At 41.4% G+C, this 18452-nt stretch overlaps 1 protein-coding gene across 1 annotated transcript in view; it reads left to right on the top strand.

Annotated features, from left to right (window-relative positions):
* Window positions 1-18452, top strand: part of ITGA8 (integrin subunit alpha 8) — a 170508-nt gene that overhangs the window by 131249 nt on the left and 20807 nt on the right. The window contains exons 24-26 of the mRNA XM_045857952.1: window positions 1733-1838; window positions 4527-4685; window positions 14595-14723. Of these exons, the coding sequence (XP_045713908.1) occupies window positions 1733-1838; window positions 4527-4685; window positions 14595-14723 (394 nt within the window). The remainder of the gene's footprint in view (window positions 1-1732; window positions 1839-4526; window positions 4686-14594; window positions 14724-18452) is intronic.

Here is an 18452-nt window from a genome sequence, read left to right as displayed (position 1 = left end):
ACACAATGTCACCACAATCTCTGCCCAGATCTAAATTTATGATTCTATAGTCTTAGAAAATTTATTACCAGTCCTAAAGGATTGATGATCATAAGAACAAAATGAAAAAAAAATAGTTTTCCTAGATCTTTGCAATGGATGCAGGCATGTTGGAGTCAACTCTCTGTTGTTGTCAAGCTAAGAAGCTAAGGGCAAAGTAAGGCTTTGCATGGAGAGGTCATCAAGACCCTATGGGAATGAATGCCCAAGCCCTCTGGGCTTCCGTCTGATGGCAGAGACCTGTCGAGTTCTGGACTATTCTCTTTACCAAGTTCCCTATGTTTGACCTAAACAGGATTTAATCAAATTAAGTAGGTAAGAGGTATGTGGCATAACAACAAACTACTCAAAGGGGAGAGAATGTTGAGGTGTCCACCCAGCAAGGCTGTGTCTGGTAGTTTGTATTTAATAGTTACACATTAAGGATGAATGCAAAGACTTTACAATTTAGTGCATTTCTGTGGTTTTCAGTTTTAAAAATCTACTCCTACTCACCCCTAGACGACAATGCAGCCAAATTAATTTTGAACAAATGCATTTGAGATGCCTTCCAATTATTTGTGGTGTACGACCCAAAAACTTTATCATAATTTTCCGGATGAGCAAATAGAGACACACAGACATTAAATTATTTGCCCTTGGGTCAGAATTTAACCCAATAAAGTTCACTTTCTCCTTTAGAAAAAGATTAACAGAAGAAGGAAAAAGATAACATTTGAAGTTGTTGGAGGCTGTGTGAATTACTGGATACTCTTAAAAAGGCATTTAAGACATGTAATTGCCAAAGGAGATGATGTTGATGTTACTTCTAGTTGAAAGTCTAGAAATTCTTTTAAAGATACATTTAGTTAAAAATTACTAGAAAGCATTGTGGGCTTTTTGAGAATTATCCTTTTTAACATTGTGTAAAAATAATTATTTGGTTTATAATCAGCTTTTAATATGGAATAATGCCACATACTGTATTTCATTCATCCAGTGCTCACTCTAGGTGTGAGTTGCAGATAAAGATACCTAGTTGTCAAGTTAATACCCTATTTACATCATTACACCATTTAACTCTCTCATACCCTTCAGTTATCTACAAAACAACTCTAGAACACAAACAGGCTCTCTTTTGTTTTGTTCAGACATATGGCTGAATTAATGAGAATCCAAAGAAATCTAAGAAAGAGGGCTATACAAGTGGCTATTTTCTACTATGAAGTATTTAACTGGCGACTATAGTTCTTCACAACTGGACTTTTAACACTCCACGCAGAATTCTAGATTTTTATTCACACAAAAAAGCCCTATTTCTTGATATGGCTTAAAAGATGAATTCTATATCCCGTACACATGCACACACACACACACACACACACTTACACAGGATATAATATATAAATATATATTTTTATATTTATATACTAAATTATGCATCTAAATGCAAGAATGCTCTGCCCCCAGCAGCCAAAAGATAATATAGCCAGCCTCTGAGCTGGATACCGTAAGAGCCTACGGCGGATGTTTCAGACCCTTCACTATTGGCGGTAGTTATTTTGCTGAACATCACTTTTCAGCACTGTTTTCCTCATTGACAATACCTGTTCAGGTAAATTGAGAGCCACTTCTTCCTGCTGCTGTTGTACTGTACACTAGTGAAACATTCTTGTCCCGTCGTCAGCAGCTAACGTAACATTGCGTGTTGCAGAGTCTCCCACCCTCCGCAGATCGTTCTGCCCATTCACAACTGGGAACCAGAAGAGGAGCCCCGCAGAGAGGAGGGAGTTGGACCATTGGTGGAACATATTTATGAGGTAGCTATTGTCTCTGTTGAAGTTGTGTTAGGGGTTTATTCTTACACTCTTCACTAATAAACGCTTCATAGCTTTTTAACAGACACCAGTACAACCCTGGCCGGGTGGATCGATTAGTTGGAGCATCACCCCATATACCAAAAGGTTGTGGGTTTGATCCCTGTTGGGGCATATTCCAGACAATTGATGTTTCTCTCTCTCTCACTTTCTCTCTCTCCCCCTTCCTCCCTCCCCCTCTTCTTCCTCTCTCAAATCAATAAACATATCCTTGGAAGAGGCTTAAAAATTTTTTTTTTGACTAAAAGACACTGAGGATCTGGCTGGTATGGCTCAGTGGGTTGAGGACCACCCTGCACACCAGTCTCCAGCTGGATTCCCAGTCAGGGCTGTGCCTGGGGTGTGGGCGTGTTCCTCTGCACATTGATGTTCCTCTCCCCCTTGCTCCCTCCCTTCCCCTCTCTCTAAAAAATCAATAAAATCTATAAAATAAAATAAAATAAAATACTCCAAGTATCTGAGCATCATATACTGCTTAGATGTGCCCTGTCGTGCTGCCACATTACAGTGGGTGGCAGTGAGATGTCCTGTGAAGTGGCCACTATGTGGTCACTTGCTTTTTAGTGTGAGAGCCATTATATAGCAAGAAGCATTTCATCTTATTCCTGCCCTTCTTTTTTAACGTTATTTATTTCCTCTGTTTTCAATGTTTGGACAACCTAAGCATAAAAATGACTAGTGCCCTAGACCTTACTTCCCTTACTCTTATATTTTCAGATATCCTTAAAACCTACCCACCTCTTAAATGCAAGGTCACCAACCAGAAGGAACCAGGGAAAAATTTGATGGATTATTTACTACTACACAAAAAATGTTTATGTAGAATATATGGTGGGTGAATGGTAGATAAGAGTAATTTTACTGTGCATTCAAATAAGCCAAATTAGATTTGAATAACTTAGCCTGGGATTTCAAATAGTTTGTTGATTAGTAAAATATGTTCCAGAAGCAAGCCAGTGGCTCATGCATAAGCTCTGGTGATCTTTTCCCATCTCAGGTGTTAAATACTGAGTACTGAGTGCCGAGAAGCTTTGCTGATATGTCATCTGAAACATTTAAATTTTTTACAGTTAGAAACCAACATACAGTAAATGATTAGTCTAGTCATTGTTCCTTTTTTATTCTTTAAAATAAAGTTAATGCTTTCAGTGGAGAATAGTTATTCCTGCTTATTTTCAAGGGCCTAGAAATGAAATTTTGGTAAAAACGATACTGCAGGCCGTTCTCCGTTCGAGGTTCCTTCTTGATTAATGCCCTCTATCCCTTCCTTAGGTAGCCAATGCCACCGCCCTAATAAGTCTGACTATGACTTTCATCCCAGATTACATGGTCTACAGCTAACAATAAAGCTATTTCAAAACTGATGAGCTGTTTGCATACACGGGAAAGATGCATCAAGTGCTGTGCAGAGTCAACATGAACCCCTCCGCCAGGCTCCCCACGTGCGCTGCAGATTCAGAAGCCCTGTCCAGAGCTGGATCGAAGCTATGCCTTAAGCTCTCTTGATAGCAAAAGGAGAACACAGTCCCCAAGGCCACTTGGATTAAGAACTTCACTGGGAAAAAAAGCTGACAAATAATTTATTAAACCTTCTGTGCACTAGTTTCTGCTTAAGAATAGTGAAACTTTGAAGTTTGAAAATACATGAAATTCAATCATTCTCAGCACAGCCCTGCTTCTAATCTTAGCATAAATGGGTCATAAAATTTTAGGGTAATAATCAGTAGTGCCAAAAGCAATCATCAAATGCTTCTTACATGTCTCAAAATATATTGCTATCGATGGATGCCACGTTGATTTGATAATGTGAATTAAATTGGCCACCTAATAGGGAAAACCAATTATAAATTATTTTACTGACCATGATAATTTTTCAGAACTGTGGTAAAAAGAAGTCCCTGTTACCTTTGCATTTTATAATTACAATAAATGTAAATAAACTTAGTGTTTTTCATAAGCCGTTTTGTTTCCTGTGAGTACAGGATTCTAGTGTTTAAAATGTTCATCTCTTTACGAGACATGGCCTTTCTTTCCTTGAGATTCGCTGATTAAAATAGAAGGAGCTCGGCTTTGAAATGTGTGCTCGAAGTGAACTGTGGTGAGCCCGGGTCTTTGGCATTTGATGGATAGCTGGGCTTCCAGAGAGTGAAAGAGAGTGCATCGCATATGGTTGCAATCGACAAGTCAGTAGTCAGGAAAAAGGTGATTTCATCGTAAAGAAAAAATAACTTAGGTTTTGAAAGCATATCGCTCAAATTGCATTTCTAGCACTGCAATTAAATTAATATAAATGTAAAGTAAGCATCTTTACATTTATATTAATTTAATTGCAGTGCTAGAAATGCAATTATCGGATGCTAGAAATGCTATCGGACATGGTTAATGTGACTTTTGCAGAAGAAATCTGCCCTTGGAGCCTCACAGATTGAAGAGCCTTCTGGAAGCATCAGCACAGCTTGCTTTCAGAGCTCTTCTTGCTCTTAGAGACTCTATTTTCTGTTTTTCTAAGTCCTGGTCCAGATGATTTAAAACAAAAAATCATGCTCTCCAGGATGGGCACAGTGTCTGTGGAGTTTGATTGCACCTCCCTGCCTGTGTTGGGCCGTAACATGATGTGTTCCTTGCTTGTAGCTGCACAATATTGGACCCAGTACCATCAGTGACACCCTTCTGGAGGTGGGCTGGCCGTTCTCTGCCCGGGATGAATTTCTTCTTTATATTTTTCATATTCAAACTCTGGGACCTCTACGATGTCAAACAAAACCAGATATCAACCCACAGGATATAAAGGTAGGAGCCTTGTCTAACCTGCAGCTTTGTTTAATTTTTATGGTAAAGAAAAAACAAAAGCAGTGGCTTATAAAAGAAAACAAATTAATTATAAGTTATTTCCATGGTAATTGATCAGACCTCTTCTTTTAGTTTTAGAGTCAAAATGCCAGACCTACCTTAAAATATCTCTCCTAGAAAACTTAAATCTCTCTTAGTGTTATTGTTCACGGTGGCCTGTTATTTATTTAGCCCATTTCAATAAATACTTTTTATATATCATTTGACTAGCAGCACAACCAAACTCAAATCATAAATAGACATGTCATGTTTTGGAGAACTTGTACAAAATGCTATTTTTAAAGTATTTTTGGTATATTGCCAAAAGACATGAGGATCTTTGCCAAAATGACTTTTCCAGCTGTTGCCAATCGTGAGTGGTGAAATGCGATAATTTGCCAAAGGCCATCTCTGTGTCCTGAGAACCCCTAGACTGGAATTTTCAGGACCCTATTCTTTAGTGGAACTTATAAAGAAGCTGACAGCAGTGCCCCTCAGACTCCTAAGTGTATCTGAGTCACTGGGAGTCTAGAATGCAGGGGACCAGGTGGGGCCTGAGACTGTCTCTCTGTAAACACCTGCCTAGTTTTCTGGTCACACTTCAGCTAACCAGGAGCTCAAGCATCCCCAGGGCTGATTCCATCTAGAGTAAGATCCAAATCTGGCTTTAGATTCCTTCTGGAAAGGAAAGGAATTAATTTGCATAAACCCTTGAAAATGTCACATTTGAATGAGGGGGGGACCACTTGTTAATCAGATGTCCTCACAAGAGAGCTTCATTTAGGAATGAATGTGCTCCAGTGGCTGCAGGGGCACAGCGTGTCCATGAGAAGTGGTGCAGGGGGCAGGCTTCTGAGATGCTCGCTCAGCCTCCCAGGACACACGTCTCCCTCTACTCAACCAGGGGCACTGGGACTTTGCCTGTTATGAAAGGCTCCTTTTTTCAGCCCAACATGCCTTCTATTCAAAGAGAGGAAGACTAAAAGGGGGTTCAGTATTAAAAGATTTATGGGGCATCAAACCTCCTGCTTTCTGGGGAAATAATAAAGAAGCCTACTTGTATTCTCCAGAATTATTTAAAATACTTCCTCCCTGGGGAATTCTTGTCCATTTCCTCTCTCTTTGCTTTTCATTGACAGTCTCCATAGACTCAACATCTTCATAGACAATCACTCATATTATAAAGTAATATCTTCAAATGTTAATGTAGAACAGCCAACTAATTAAGACATGCACAGATCTGGCTCTGCAGTTCACATATCCTGTGTTTCAGTCATAGAGTCTTATTAGAGCACGTGATTACACAGGAGGTTTCTAACTCTCTGAGTGCAATGTTTAGTTTGTATCTGACACTATTTATATACGTTTGTATATATTATGTAACTTGTTTAACGTGCACCATGTCGGCTGTTATTTTTTTAATGCAATTAACAATCATTTACAGTGACTGGAACAGTACAAATAGACAGATAACTTGACTTAAATTTTGACAGATTTGTGCACACTGAGTGGGAGTGTAGACTGCACACCTGTACTCCCTGCCACCCAACCAGAGACCAAAAGATCTTCTATCAATAGAAAACAAGCATATTTTAGCCCTGGCCAGTGGGGCTTGGTTGGTTGGCAGGCGTCCAATAACCAAAAGGTTCTGTTCAGGACACACACCCAGCCTGTGGGTTTGACCCCTGGTCAGGGTGCGTAGGGAGGCAAAAGATCGATGTCTCTCTCTCACATTGATGACTCTCTCCACCCCCTCACCCCACTCCATTTCTTTGTCCCTAAAATCAATGAGCATGTCCTCAGGTGAGGCGAAGGAACAAAGGGAGGGAGGGAAGGAGGAAAGAAAGAAGGAAGGAAGGGGGGGAGGAGGAAGGAAAAGAGAGAGAGAATTTTAAAAAAATGATAAACAGTATATTTTATATCAGTAACTATAAACAATTGAGAGTACTTGATGATTATTTTCCTCTTTAGGTATTAAATAATTTCTTGGTGAAGTTGCTATTAATATACTTGGCAATTTATTTCTTCCTAGATAACTCAAAGCTAAAGTCTATTCTCTGCCTTTAATATGAATTAGAAATTGGTAAGGAACAAATTATTATATCTTATCTTCAGAAATAGGTCTGGGAAATTTTAAAATTTAATATAAATATCAGATTCCTACATCAAAGCTAATTGATTTTTTAAATTAGAGTATACATGGTTTTATTTTTAACTACCTAAAGTTGTTTTTTTACTTGTTTCTTTAAGAAGTACAGAGAGGGTAGGTTTAGTAAAAGGAACAAGGAGGCAGAAATATATTTTTGTAGGCAAGAACCAAGTCCCAATATTAAATCTTACCCGATGAGTGGGCGAAGGTAAAATTTGTTACCATTTGGTTCTGTAGTTTCTTTATAAGTTGAGCAGTAAGGTGAGTGCCTCTGTGAGCAGTACATTTTCTGCGAATCCTTTCTGAGCACACTCCGGTCCCCACTGGACTGGCCACCAGAGTATGCCGCCCCGTGGGTGTGTCAAAGGGGGCCCTGCCACCCCAATCTCTACTGCGTCCTCTGGAAGATGTATACAGTTTCCAACCACGTCTTCCTCTTCAACCATTCGGTTAATTTCCTTTCGCCAGAACCCCTCTCTCACAGGTTCACACACATTTTTAGTGACTTCTCCCTCCTGTGCGTATTCTCATGTTTGCCCACTGACCCCTGAAATGTAGCCTCCTTCTTCATGCCTCTTTCTAACTCCCACAAATTCCTAAGGATGCTTGTTTATGAAAAAGAAGCCATCAGATTTCCTCAGAAATGTTTCTAGGCCACCCAACCTAGGGAACCAGTGCCACCAACTCTAAAACCTGTGACATTGCCCAGATGGCCTCTGCAGAACCTCCACAGCATTTTCCTGTGATTAAGTGGATCCGCATTTAATATAGTGTACTTTACACAATGATTTGTTTCCTTTCTTTCTTAATTCCTCATACAGCAACTGTCCTGGCTTTATTGTGCATGGTTTTATGCTCCAAAGCCATATTGTTCATAGAGTCGATTTGTTTGTGGACTGGCCTGAGAACTGGACAGACATTTACAACATGGTTTCTAAAGAGAAATGCGTGCAGAGTGCCAGACATCTAGCTTGAACCCCGAAATACAATCTGTCTATAGATTGAATATATATTCCAAATGTGACTCTGCTCACATAAGCCTCCAAGTCCAGAAAGGCCTGAATGGGGTTCAGTTTTCACAACAGCAACTGGCACAGTTCGGTTATCCCAGCAAATTGCTCTGTCGTCCACAAGGCTTGGAGGGCTAACGCTGCCTGCCTTTGAAAGTCACCACCGTGATCATTCACGGTGACCTGTGGCTGTTTTAGGAGACAGTGGGCAAAGATCTCACCCACTGACACCTGCCTCATTGCCCAAATACGGAGCATCAGCAACTGAATTAGGGTTCGGGGGTATGGTCAGTGAGGACACACTGAGATGCCACTAGAAGTCGGTGAGTTAAGCTCAAACATTATCTGTCTCCTATCAGGCTTTGTGGAGAGTCACTCTGCCTGCTTTGTCGACACTGTTCACACATCTGAGGATGAGGGTTGGTGGACATGTGGGGAGGTGGTGGGGTTCAGGAAAGGCTGAGTGGGCTGCCCAGTCCCTGCGAGCGTGAGGGTGTGGCAGTGCCCTGGGCACATTCACTTGCACTTTCACATGTGCCCCCAGTGAGAAGGTTCCTGTCTGGTTATTTGTTGCTCCCATGATGGCTTCGCTTCATCAAGTTTATGGTCCGGGTCAGAGACAGAGGACTTGAATGTGACAGTTTCTCCACATTCTACCATCTAAAGCATTTTCAAATTTTCAATGTCTGCGGTATTCAGACCAACCCATTAAATCTAATTCATTCCAGATCCATCTCGGAATAAAATTTTAGAGTTGAGTGAAGTACTTCTCAATGATTCTTAAGGCAGTAAAATAATGATTTCAAACTACCAATTTTCTTATTTTGGCGGAGTCTATCCTGAGGTTTGGAGAGTCCTTCAAACAGGCTATGATTTCTAGATAAGATGAAGTTGAAAAAGTAAACACTGCTAAGGAACCAAAGTTGCATAGAGAATAAAGGACTTTTTAAATTGGCAAGATTTCATAGTGCACGGCCAAGTGTGAGGCGCTAGGGGAAGGGGCTGTGGAATGTAAAACTGCACCCAGGGGAGGAAGACAAATGCGATGCTCAAATTCAACCTGCATGAAGACCACAACCCGACATTCTGGGCTTACGTTCAAGAAAGAAGAGCCCTGAGCTAGAGCGGCCTGACGGAGACTAGACTAGGACGACTGACAGGAGACAGAAAGCCACAGACTTGTCTCGGGAGCCATGGGAAGCAGGCGGTCCTGACTGAGTGTCTCTTGAACAAGACCACCCCACAGGAAGTCCAAGTTACAACCGAACACTGCAGACGTGGGAAGCCGAAACACAGAAACTGTTTGTCAGAGATTACAGCCCTGCAAATAGTTTTTCATTTGTTAAGTCAGTGAGCCCGCAGACAGTGGCTTGGCTTGGCAGATTCGCATAGTTTTGTCTGATCCTTAAGAGCATTTTCTTCCTTCAAAACTGCCTCCATTTACTTACTGTTTCCTTTGAATTCAGAATGCAGGGCCACTGGGTACTTCCTAGAACAACAGCATCCAGCTCACTCAGGCCCCTCCCTCTCTCACACACACATTTTAATTCACCCTTTACTTTTTTACCAGTACTCATAGGTCCAGTTGCTAGCCACTGAGGAGCAGTGTTCTCTCCAGGGTCAGTTTCCCTGTGCCTTATCTACTCTGCAGGATGGTTTCAGGGTCTCCTGTGTTTTGAAAAATGTGAAACACATGTCCAACAACTAAGAAAAGCTTCAAAATCGCCAATGGAATGAATTGATTCTTTTAGTTATGCTTTGCATGAACTTTTCAGGATGTGAAAAAAAATGTGGATTTCTTTCTTCCCCGTAAATTCTTAACATTTATGTCTCAAAGAAAAGTACATAGAGGCCTGACCCCCTGGGCTTGTCTCTACTTCTTTTTAATTATGAGCGATGTCCACCGACCCTTTCTTACCAGGAATACCTGAAATCTACAAACAAGTTACTAACAAGAAAAAGATAGTATGGTTGCACTTGTTTGGGTTCCCAGAACCCTTAATCTCATTTCATCCAGTGCTCTTCTTCAAGAGCCGTTTTCCAACTGTGTTGCAACATTGTAGCGACACACTGTTCCTTCACTCCATAAATGTAAACCTGTGCCAGAGCAAAGAGTTTAGTGAAGAGGAATGAACATAGAAAACTCCTGTTGGGGTCAAAATCTAAGTAGCAGCTGGAGAAAGAACTGTATTTACTAACAGTTGTTTCCTAATTGCAGAAAGGGGCAATTTTCATACTTATTTTGAAGACAATGCTTTAGTGGTTACCACCAGCTTCTCACAGCTCTTGACAAGATTGTAAACAGGCTCCAAAAGTTCATCTGGAAAATAGGCTTTAACTATTTACATTTCTTGGGTAACCTCTTCCTTGTTTTTTGTTTCGGGTGTTTTTTTTTCCTTTTGTATTTTGAAATAATTGCTGGAGTCTCATTTGAGAAAACTGGTTTGCAAGCCATTTGAAGACTCTGACTATGGTGTTTACAAGTGGCATTCTTCCATCTGTAAAATAATGTTACTGAAAGAAAGAAATGTGTTTTACCAACCTCTGCTGTGTGATATACTCATTCTGTATATCAGAGGAAGTCCTGTGTTTTGCTGAAAGACCACTTATGAATACTTGCGAATGGTGGTACTCTGGGCCCACCTGAACAGGATGTGTTCTGTGTACCCAAGCTGCTGCACCCAGTGAAACCACATAGGACGTTGAGTTTTCTTCTCTCTGGACTGTTATTTTACTGCTACTACTGCTACTATTACTACTACGACTACTACTACTACTACTACAACTACTAGGCTGTAATTTGGGAATAAAGAAACACTCCCTAGTTCCTTCCAGTGCAATGTTTCTCATAGACACACACACAGTGTGTGGTAGAAAATATGTGATACAATCTATATTTTTACAATTCTACCTGAACTCACATTTTAATCTTACAATATGAAGGCTTTTCTCTCAGACCCTCCCTCATTGTGTAGCCCTGAGCCACGTATGCCTTGCAGGCCTCCCCCAGCCAGGTGCTATTGCTTCCTGGGAGTATTCCAGCGTCCGTGGGGTTGAACCTTCCCTCACTTCTAAGTCTCAAATGTTTAATTTAACATCCAAGCCTCCAATTCCATCTCACATTTCTATAATTTTCTTACTTCCTTTATATGAAAACTTTTTCCAGGTCAGTAAACCCACCCACTCCCAAGACGGTCTGGAATCCGTGATGAGTGGGTTGAAACGCTCTTACAAACTTCCTTTACCTTCCCTCTCTTCCACCTTTCCAAAAGTCTCTGTTGTGCATAGGCCCATATATCAGCTTCTCTGCCCCTTAGCCTGAGGGCACCATTGCAGACTGATGGGAGGAAGTGCCCACTGGGCAGTTAGCTTCTGGAGGAGTCCTCCCGCCACACTGATAACTCTCCCTTCCCATTCTCTTTGTTGGCTTCTCCAAACCTTCGCTGCTCCCCTGCCATCCAGCCTCTCCAGCATTACTATCAGCAGGTGATCTTAGGACAAGAGAATCTTCGAATGATCCATTTCCCTCCCTCCCCCCCTCCCCCACTGCACTGCAGATACCTAAACATTTATCCCTCGTCCTCGGCTTTTTACAACACTGTCAGGGGAAGAATTATTTTTCCTTCACTTCTAAATTTAACTCTGCCACATAAAGTATCTTCTCTGTTTCCTCAATGTCTTCCTCCCTACTAGCTCTGCCTTGGACCCCATAAGCTTACTTAAATTTCCTCTATCTTCAAAACAAACAGTAAGCAAATCACTTGGTTTGCATCTGCTTCCAAGAGTGGGCTCCTTCTTCCTTCCATTTTTAGCCAAGCTATACTTACTGTTTCTAATTTCTTATTTCTCTTTTATTACAACTATACATTTTTTTGTTTTCATATTTAAAATATACTAAATGCCCATCAGAAGAATGTCAGACATGTAAAAACACAAAGGAGAAAAATTTAAACTTTTGGTAATGTCACCACCCACTTATTGCATTTCTTACTTATTTATGCATTAATTTATTTCTCCATTTCACTACATATTGCCAAAATTAAGGATACTTCTTAAAAAATCCATAATACCATTATCATACCTAAAAAGAAATTAGCAAAATTCCTTAATATCATCAAATCTCTACCACTGGTAATGTTAAGATAACTATACTTTCAGATTATTTTTCAATTTCTAGATATACAAGGTAAGTATACATTCATATTTTATTAAAATATACCATCTTATTATATATGCTATTTTGTAACTGAAAGGTTTTCTTAGGCTCCGCTGAGGAACAAGTGCTAATCAGCCACAAAGTTAGGCAGCACAGAGCTTTATTGAGGTTTGCGCACCCAGGCGAGGTTCCCTGGTTTGCATGGTAGGGCCGGGGAAGTCGCGCCCGAGCAGGGAATATAGTGGGGTTTTATCTTGGTTGGCTCTCTTCGTGGGAGCTGGGGATTGGTCCCCTTTGAACAAAGCGGCAACATATCATGGTGGTTCTCTTTGGGCTCAGGTTGCCGTGTGCATATACGTTTTGGCAAAGCCTACTATTTTGGCTCCCGGGGTAGACGTCAGCCGTCTTTTCCGGGCTGTAGTTCCGCCGCTGTTTTGTCCTACCCTGCCCATCCTGACAGTAACCTGCCTTTTTCCCTTACTAAGGTCCTATATCTTTCTAAATTATATGTAGTGCTACATCATTTTTTAAAAACTGTCTAGTAGTCTTCTGTATAAATGTCATAATTTATTTAACTAGTAACTTATATATGCCCATAATATTTTATGTTACTATCTTTTGTCTCCATTATAAATAACTGTTAAGAACATCCACGTTTTATTTGTTTTGTTTTGGTGTTTTCTTGTAGTTCAGTTTGGGGTTTAGTTTTTTTGTTTTGTTTTGTTTTGTTGTTTTTTTTTTAGATTCCACATATAAATGAGACCACGAGGTATTTATCTTTCTCTGTCTTAGTTCACTTAGCGTAAGGCCCTCAAGATCCATCCATGTTGATGCAAATGGCAAGATTTCCTTCTTTTATTGGCTGAAAGACACTCCTACGTGTGTGTGTGTGTGTGTGTGTGTCCTTCTTTGTCCAGCCATCCAGCAGCGGGCCTTCCTGGTGTGTGCCTGTCTTGGCTGTTGTGAGTAATGAGTGCTGCAGGGAACACGGGGGCGGAGATAGCTTTCTGAATTAGTGTTTTCCTTTTCTTCTAATACACACCTGGAAGTGCCATCATTGGAGGATGTGTCAATAATTTCCCAAGTGACAAATTCAATGTGACAAATACATTTAGTCCTAACATTTTTAATCCCTTAGCTGGGTTTGACAATTTTATAGTCACGCCCTTCTTTTTGCACCTTTCTTTTTGCTAGCCTTCCACAGATTCACACTTTCCTGGATTGTCTCCTACGTCTCGTATTCCCCGTCTTTACTTTTCCTCTCTGGATCTTCTTCCTCTCCCTGTTCTCTGATATTTCCTGCAATGTTACCTGTGACTCTACGCTTCTCATTTTTCATTTTCTCATTGAGCAACTCAGACCAGTCAGCAGGCTATTACTACACATCTTGATAGGTGCTGATGGGGCACAGAGCCATCCTGTGGAACCTCAGGTGGGGCTGAGGGTGCCAGCCTGGTACAGGTCAGGACCGGAGGGCAGTTCTGCGCACCACGGGCAGGACACGAGGGGCGCTTAGTGAGAACTGAGGCTGCAGAGCAGGCGGAGCCAGCACCGGGAAGGTTGTGCATGGCATACCAAGAATTCTGGACTGTCTTTCTATGTGCCCAGTAGATGTTTCCAGGTTCTTAGGACATGTTGAGCACTATCATTTCACCTTTTGTGGTGCATCCTTACATCAGCAATGTGAGAATATCTCTTCTCATTCCATAGATGAGCGCACTGTTTTGCTCCTGTGATTCCAAAGAAAAATTGTATTAAAAAAAGACATTTGTCTTGGGGGGAAGGGGAACAGAAAATTAGGGTTCTGTATTCAATTAGTCAACAATAAGGAATGTTAATAGGATATTATATGTGATTTATTGGAACTCTCAAAATATGTATTCAGCTGTCAGATGACCCAGCCTGGAGCCTGAGATAAAATCATAAATTCTAAAGCACTTACAAAACCAACCTGGGGCTCAAAACAGACTCTGTTATGACCTAATGCTTATATGGCATGATGAGGGAACGTCGTCGTCATTAGAACGTGGTTCTCTCCCAAGGGAGCACTTCCTATACTTACAGGAGTGTGGGGCTCAGACATGCCGACGTTGGGTCCTCGACCACCTCAGCGCCTCAGAGTTAGCACCTTGCTTTTCTGCTACCTCAGGACCTATCTCTCCACAAAGAAACCTACTCAGTTTAACCATCCCTGATACACAAGGAGAGGAAAGTAAGGAGAGAATAGTGACTCGTGCCTGAAAAGTCACTCCATGTTTTCTGTTCTTATGGGGAAGTCACTTCTGCTTAAAATATTTTCTTCACAAGACAAGCTTTCCAGGTACATTCCCAGGCCTCATGAGTTCCTGTAACTGGAAAATGGAAAGGTTGTTCCTTCTGCATGGGGTTCATTTTGCTGTTGGAAATGCTGCTGGTAAATCAGAACATGTCTGAATTCTGATGCGAATCATTTCTGATTCATGCGAATCATTGTGAAAAAAAATTGCCTAGAGTTCAAGGCTAGGTAACGAGTGTTAATGTGGTTGTCCGTGATGTCTTTTGCTTACTGTTTACAGCCTGCTGCCCCCAGAGAGGACACCCCTGAGCTGAGTGCCTTTTTACGAAACTCAACCATCCCTCATCTTGTCAGAAAGAGAAGTGCGCCTGTGCCAGAGCTGCCCAGACAGAGCCCGGTGAAAGTCCTGGTGAGTTATCTTGGCATGCACAGAACCGAGGGGAAAAACCAGATGGGACAGAATTCCCCACTACAGATGGTTTTAACTTCAAGTTATTTTTCATTACACCTATTGGGGTGACAGTGGTTAATAAAACTATATAGGTTTCAGGTATACAGTTCTAACAACACATCATCTGTGTATTGTACTGTGTGCTCGCCACCCCAAGTCAAGTCTCCTTCCATCACCATTTATCGCCCCTTTACCCTCTTCTACCTCCACCCTTCCCCTATCTTCAAGAATTGTTTTTCATTCTCCTCCAATGCTCAGATATGCCTAACATTTTTCAGCAGTACATGTTGTGAGAAATGGAAGTGGCTTTTGTAAATGAGTGTTTGCAATGTAACTTTTTCACCCTTCTGAACCTGCCATGGAGAGCCCAGTGGAGAAGTAATGGTGAAAACATGAAACATGACTATTAATGTATTTCAAGAACATGAAGATTCAGTTGCTAGCCAGTCCCCGGACACTGCGCGGGTGAGGTTTGAACTGAGCCTAGAGAAGTGGGGCTGCCTTTCGAAGGGTCCCTGGAGTGAGCGGTTCACCGTCCCTCAATCTCAGTGCCCTGAGCTCCACTGAAGAGCTGTGAATGGTGTGTCCAGGTTTCTGGCCAAAACCCAAAACCCAAAACCAAAAAACTTTACAGAGCCTTACTACTGGGGTCTGCAGTAGATCTAGACTGAGCTTAGTCAGCACTTTGTAAAACTAGGGACATCATTCCTGAATCAGCATTTTTATTCAGTTCTCCCACTTGTTCCACTGAGAATGTTAATGCTACTAAACTGTCTGCTTAAAGGGGTTAGAATGGGTTTAAAAAAAACCTTATGTATTGAATATACTCTGACTCTATAAAAAGTTTCAAACATGGAAATGGGCAGAAAAGTCCAATGAACAAATCTAACTCAATCAGTTAAACTTTAGTCAAGAGAGGAATGTTTATTGTCATAGAAGAACCTGAAATTACATGGCAAAAAAATTACTTTGACAGTTGGCAGGTTATATGATTTGAGTCCCTGTAAATTTTTATGACATTGTAATGCTTTTAAAAAATGTAAAAGTAGGGATTAGATATGCAACTGAGTTTAGAATAAATTCATAAAATTCTGCATAGCATCATTTTTAAAAAGCTTCTGGAAGGAATAGAACGGGAAACAATGATTTAAGCCCTGGGGACGGGTGTGCAGCACACTGACTGAGGTTAACAATACTGTGTGGTATATCTGAAAGTTGTTGAGCAAGTAAATCCTGAAAGTTCCCATCACGAGAAAAAACTGTGTAATTATGTGTAATTGTGTAATTATTACCAGGTGTTAACTAGACTTATTGTGGTGATTATTTTGCAGTATTAACAGATATCAAGTCATTATGTTGTACAGCTGAAACATGTTATATCAGTTATATCCCATTACACTTTTAAAAAAAATTTTAAAAAGAAAATGATTGACATCTGTAGAATTCTAGTATGCAGCACCAACAGGAAAGCCCTCTGGAGAGCCAATGTCCAAACCTCTGGGGACCAACAGTTTGGAAAATCAAACTTCAACTATATTTTTCCGTTTCCACTTCAGCACATATCTCGTGAGTGTGTAACGGCAGTGGAGATCAATAACTAATACTCTTTTGAAAATTACGTGCTCTTGTGTTATGGGATCAGATTGTTTCTGTGTATTCTTTCTCATTAAAGACTTAATGCAAGAAGATTTCTAACCTCTGAATATCTCAGAAACTTATTACTTACAGATGAGGACAAGGCAATCCTCGATTTCCCCGTCTGATTCTGTTAAATCACGTTTTATTGCCTTTCTCCCTTATTGGTTCGAAAATTGCAACTCATATGCCTCCCCATGTCCTCAAGTCAAAATAATTCTGGGTAGAAAGTGATTATGCAAAGTTTATTCAGAAATCAAAAGCTAAATAAGACCTCCTACAGTTTTTGTTTAGTTAAAAACAACTTACTGAATCACATTTCTGATTAGGAATTTGAAAGTGCAAAATGCCAAAATCCTGTTTGGGATCATAATTTCCAATTTGCATAGGAAAAATCTGGATCTGTAACCCTGAGATACAATTTCTCCTCTACTTAAGAATGTCCATGCCTTTCTCATCTTGGGTCCCTGCTGCGTTTTGCAGCAGTCACCCCCTTCTGCCCCCTCTCTTCCGTCTACTACTCAGTTTACAGAAACTTTGTCTTTCTTAGTCCTGTTCAGCACTTGGTACTCTTGACCAGTTCCTGACACCATCACCTCCCCTAGCTTCCCCCCAAACATTCTGTCCTGTTTCTCTTCCTACCTTTCGACTTGACTCTTTGAATTCTTCATGGACTTCCCTTCTGCCCATCCTGAAATGCTTTCAGACCTCAGGATTCCATCCTCAGCCCCATCTCTTCTCTGCTGTTGGCTTTGCACTTTCATGGGAATTTCTTGCCTGATTGTAACGCCAGTCATTAGTCACTGTTAGGTGACTCCTACCATCTTACTACTTTGAAGACTAGCAGAGCTCACTGTGATGCCCATCTGGATGTCTGGCAGACATGCCAGTCTGCTCACGTCCACACCTCCAAAATGTGCTCCTTCTTTAGAACTCCCAGTCTCGGTGACGCCAGCACCCCTCCTCCCAGTGCCTCAAGCCCAGACAGCTCCCTCCTCCCTCCCTGTCCTTCCTCCCAGTCTTTGATTAGTCGCCAGGTATTGATTCTACTTCCAAAACTTCTCTAGAATGCATCTTCTGCTCTCCATTCCCACTGCCTCAGTTCGGGGCCTCATCATTTGTCACTCAGACTCTTGTAACAAGCACTTACCATCGTCCTCGCCTCCCACTCCTCCCTCCACTCTTCCCTCACATACCACCTGTCCCTAAGCTACAAACAAGGTCACGGCCCTTGCTTAAAAAGCTTCACAGGTTTTCTAGTACCTTCTGAATAACATCCAAAGTCCTTATCACAAGTAGGAAGATTCTTTACCACCTGGATTTTCACTCTTCCCTTTCTCATTGCCATCTCCCCCGCCATACCCTTTTCTCCTCTTTCCTGAGCACACACTGATCTTTTATGAGAGAATCGTATCCCTGTTACCCTGTGCTTCCAGGTAACACTTTCTCACCTTTCCAGATTCACTCTAGGCAACACTTCCAAAAGCCTTCACCAGAGCTAGCTAACTGGGATCGATCACCAGTTTCAGGGAGTTTGTGAGAATTACCTCCTTCTGACTCCCCACCTGCTTTGCCTTCAGAAGGTGGCATTGACCGTACACAGCATGTCAGTAAGGGAGCAGAGGCTCATGTGAGGGTCCTCGTGGGTGGCACGAACTGTGGGCTTTGAGGATCCCCACTCCTGCTGGAGACACAAGCCCCCGACACCTCAGTACCCAGATCTAGTAGAACAAGAGCGGCCCAGCCACTTGTATTTGGAAACATCATGAAGAAATCTAACCTTGTTGGAGTTTATCAGATAACACATTACTTATTGCTTGGTTTTTAAAGAATTCTGAGGATCTTGAAAAAGGTTTTCATAGTAATATGTCCCTCAGGCTACTCTGTATTTTATCGATTTCATTAATATGATAGTGATGTTTACTGAGTGTCTACAGGCCAGTGCCCAGGGCTAGACATAAAAAGTAAAGCTTAGCCCACATGATAGAGTCAGTCAGTGACCATAATTCAGGAAGGACCATCCTGTCCACGGGAACATGGAAAATGGATGTG

Source organism: Phyllostomus hastatus, unplaced genomic scaffold (assembly GCF_019186645.2).
Source record: "Phyllostomus hastatus isolate PE091 unplaced genomic scaffold, TTU_PhHast_1.1 phas_scaffold_1674, whole genome shotgun sequence".
Lineage (NCBI taxonomy): Eukaryota > Metazoa > Chordata > Mammalia > Chiroptera > Phyllostomidae > Phyllostomus > Phyllostomus hastatus.
The sequence above is the reverse complement of the archived record's forward strand: the minus strand, read 5'-3'. Positions and strand labels throughout refer to the sequence as shown.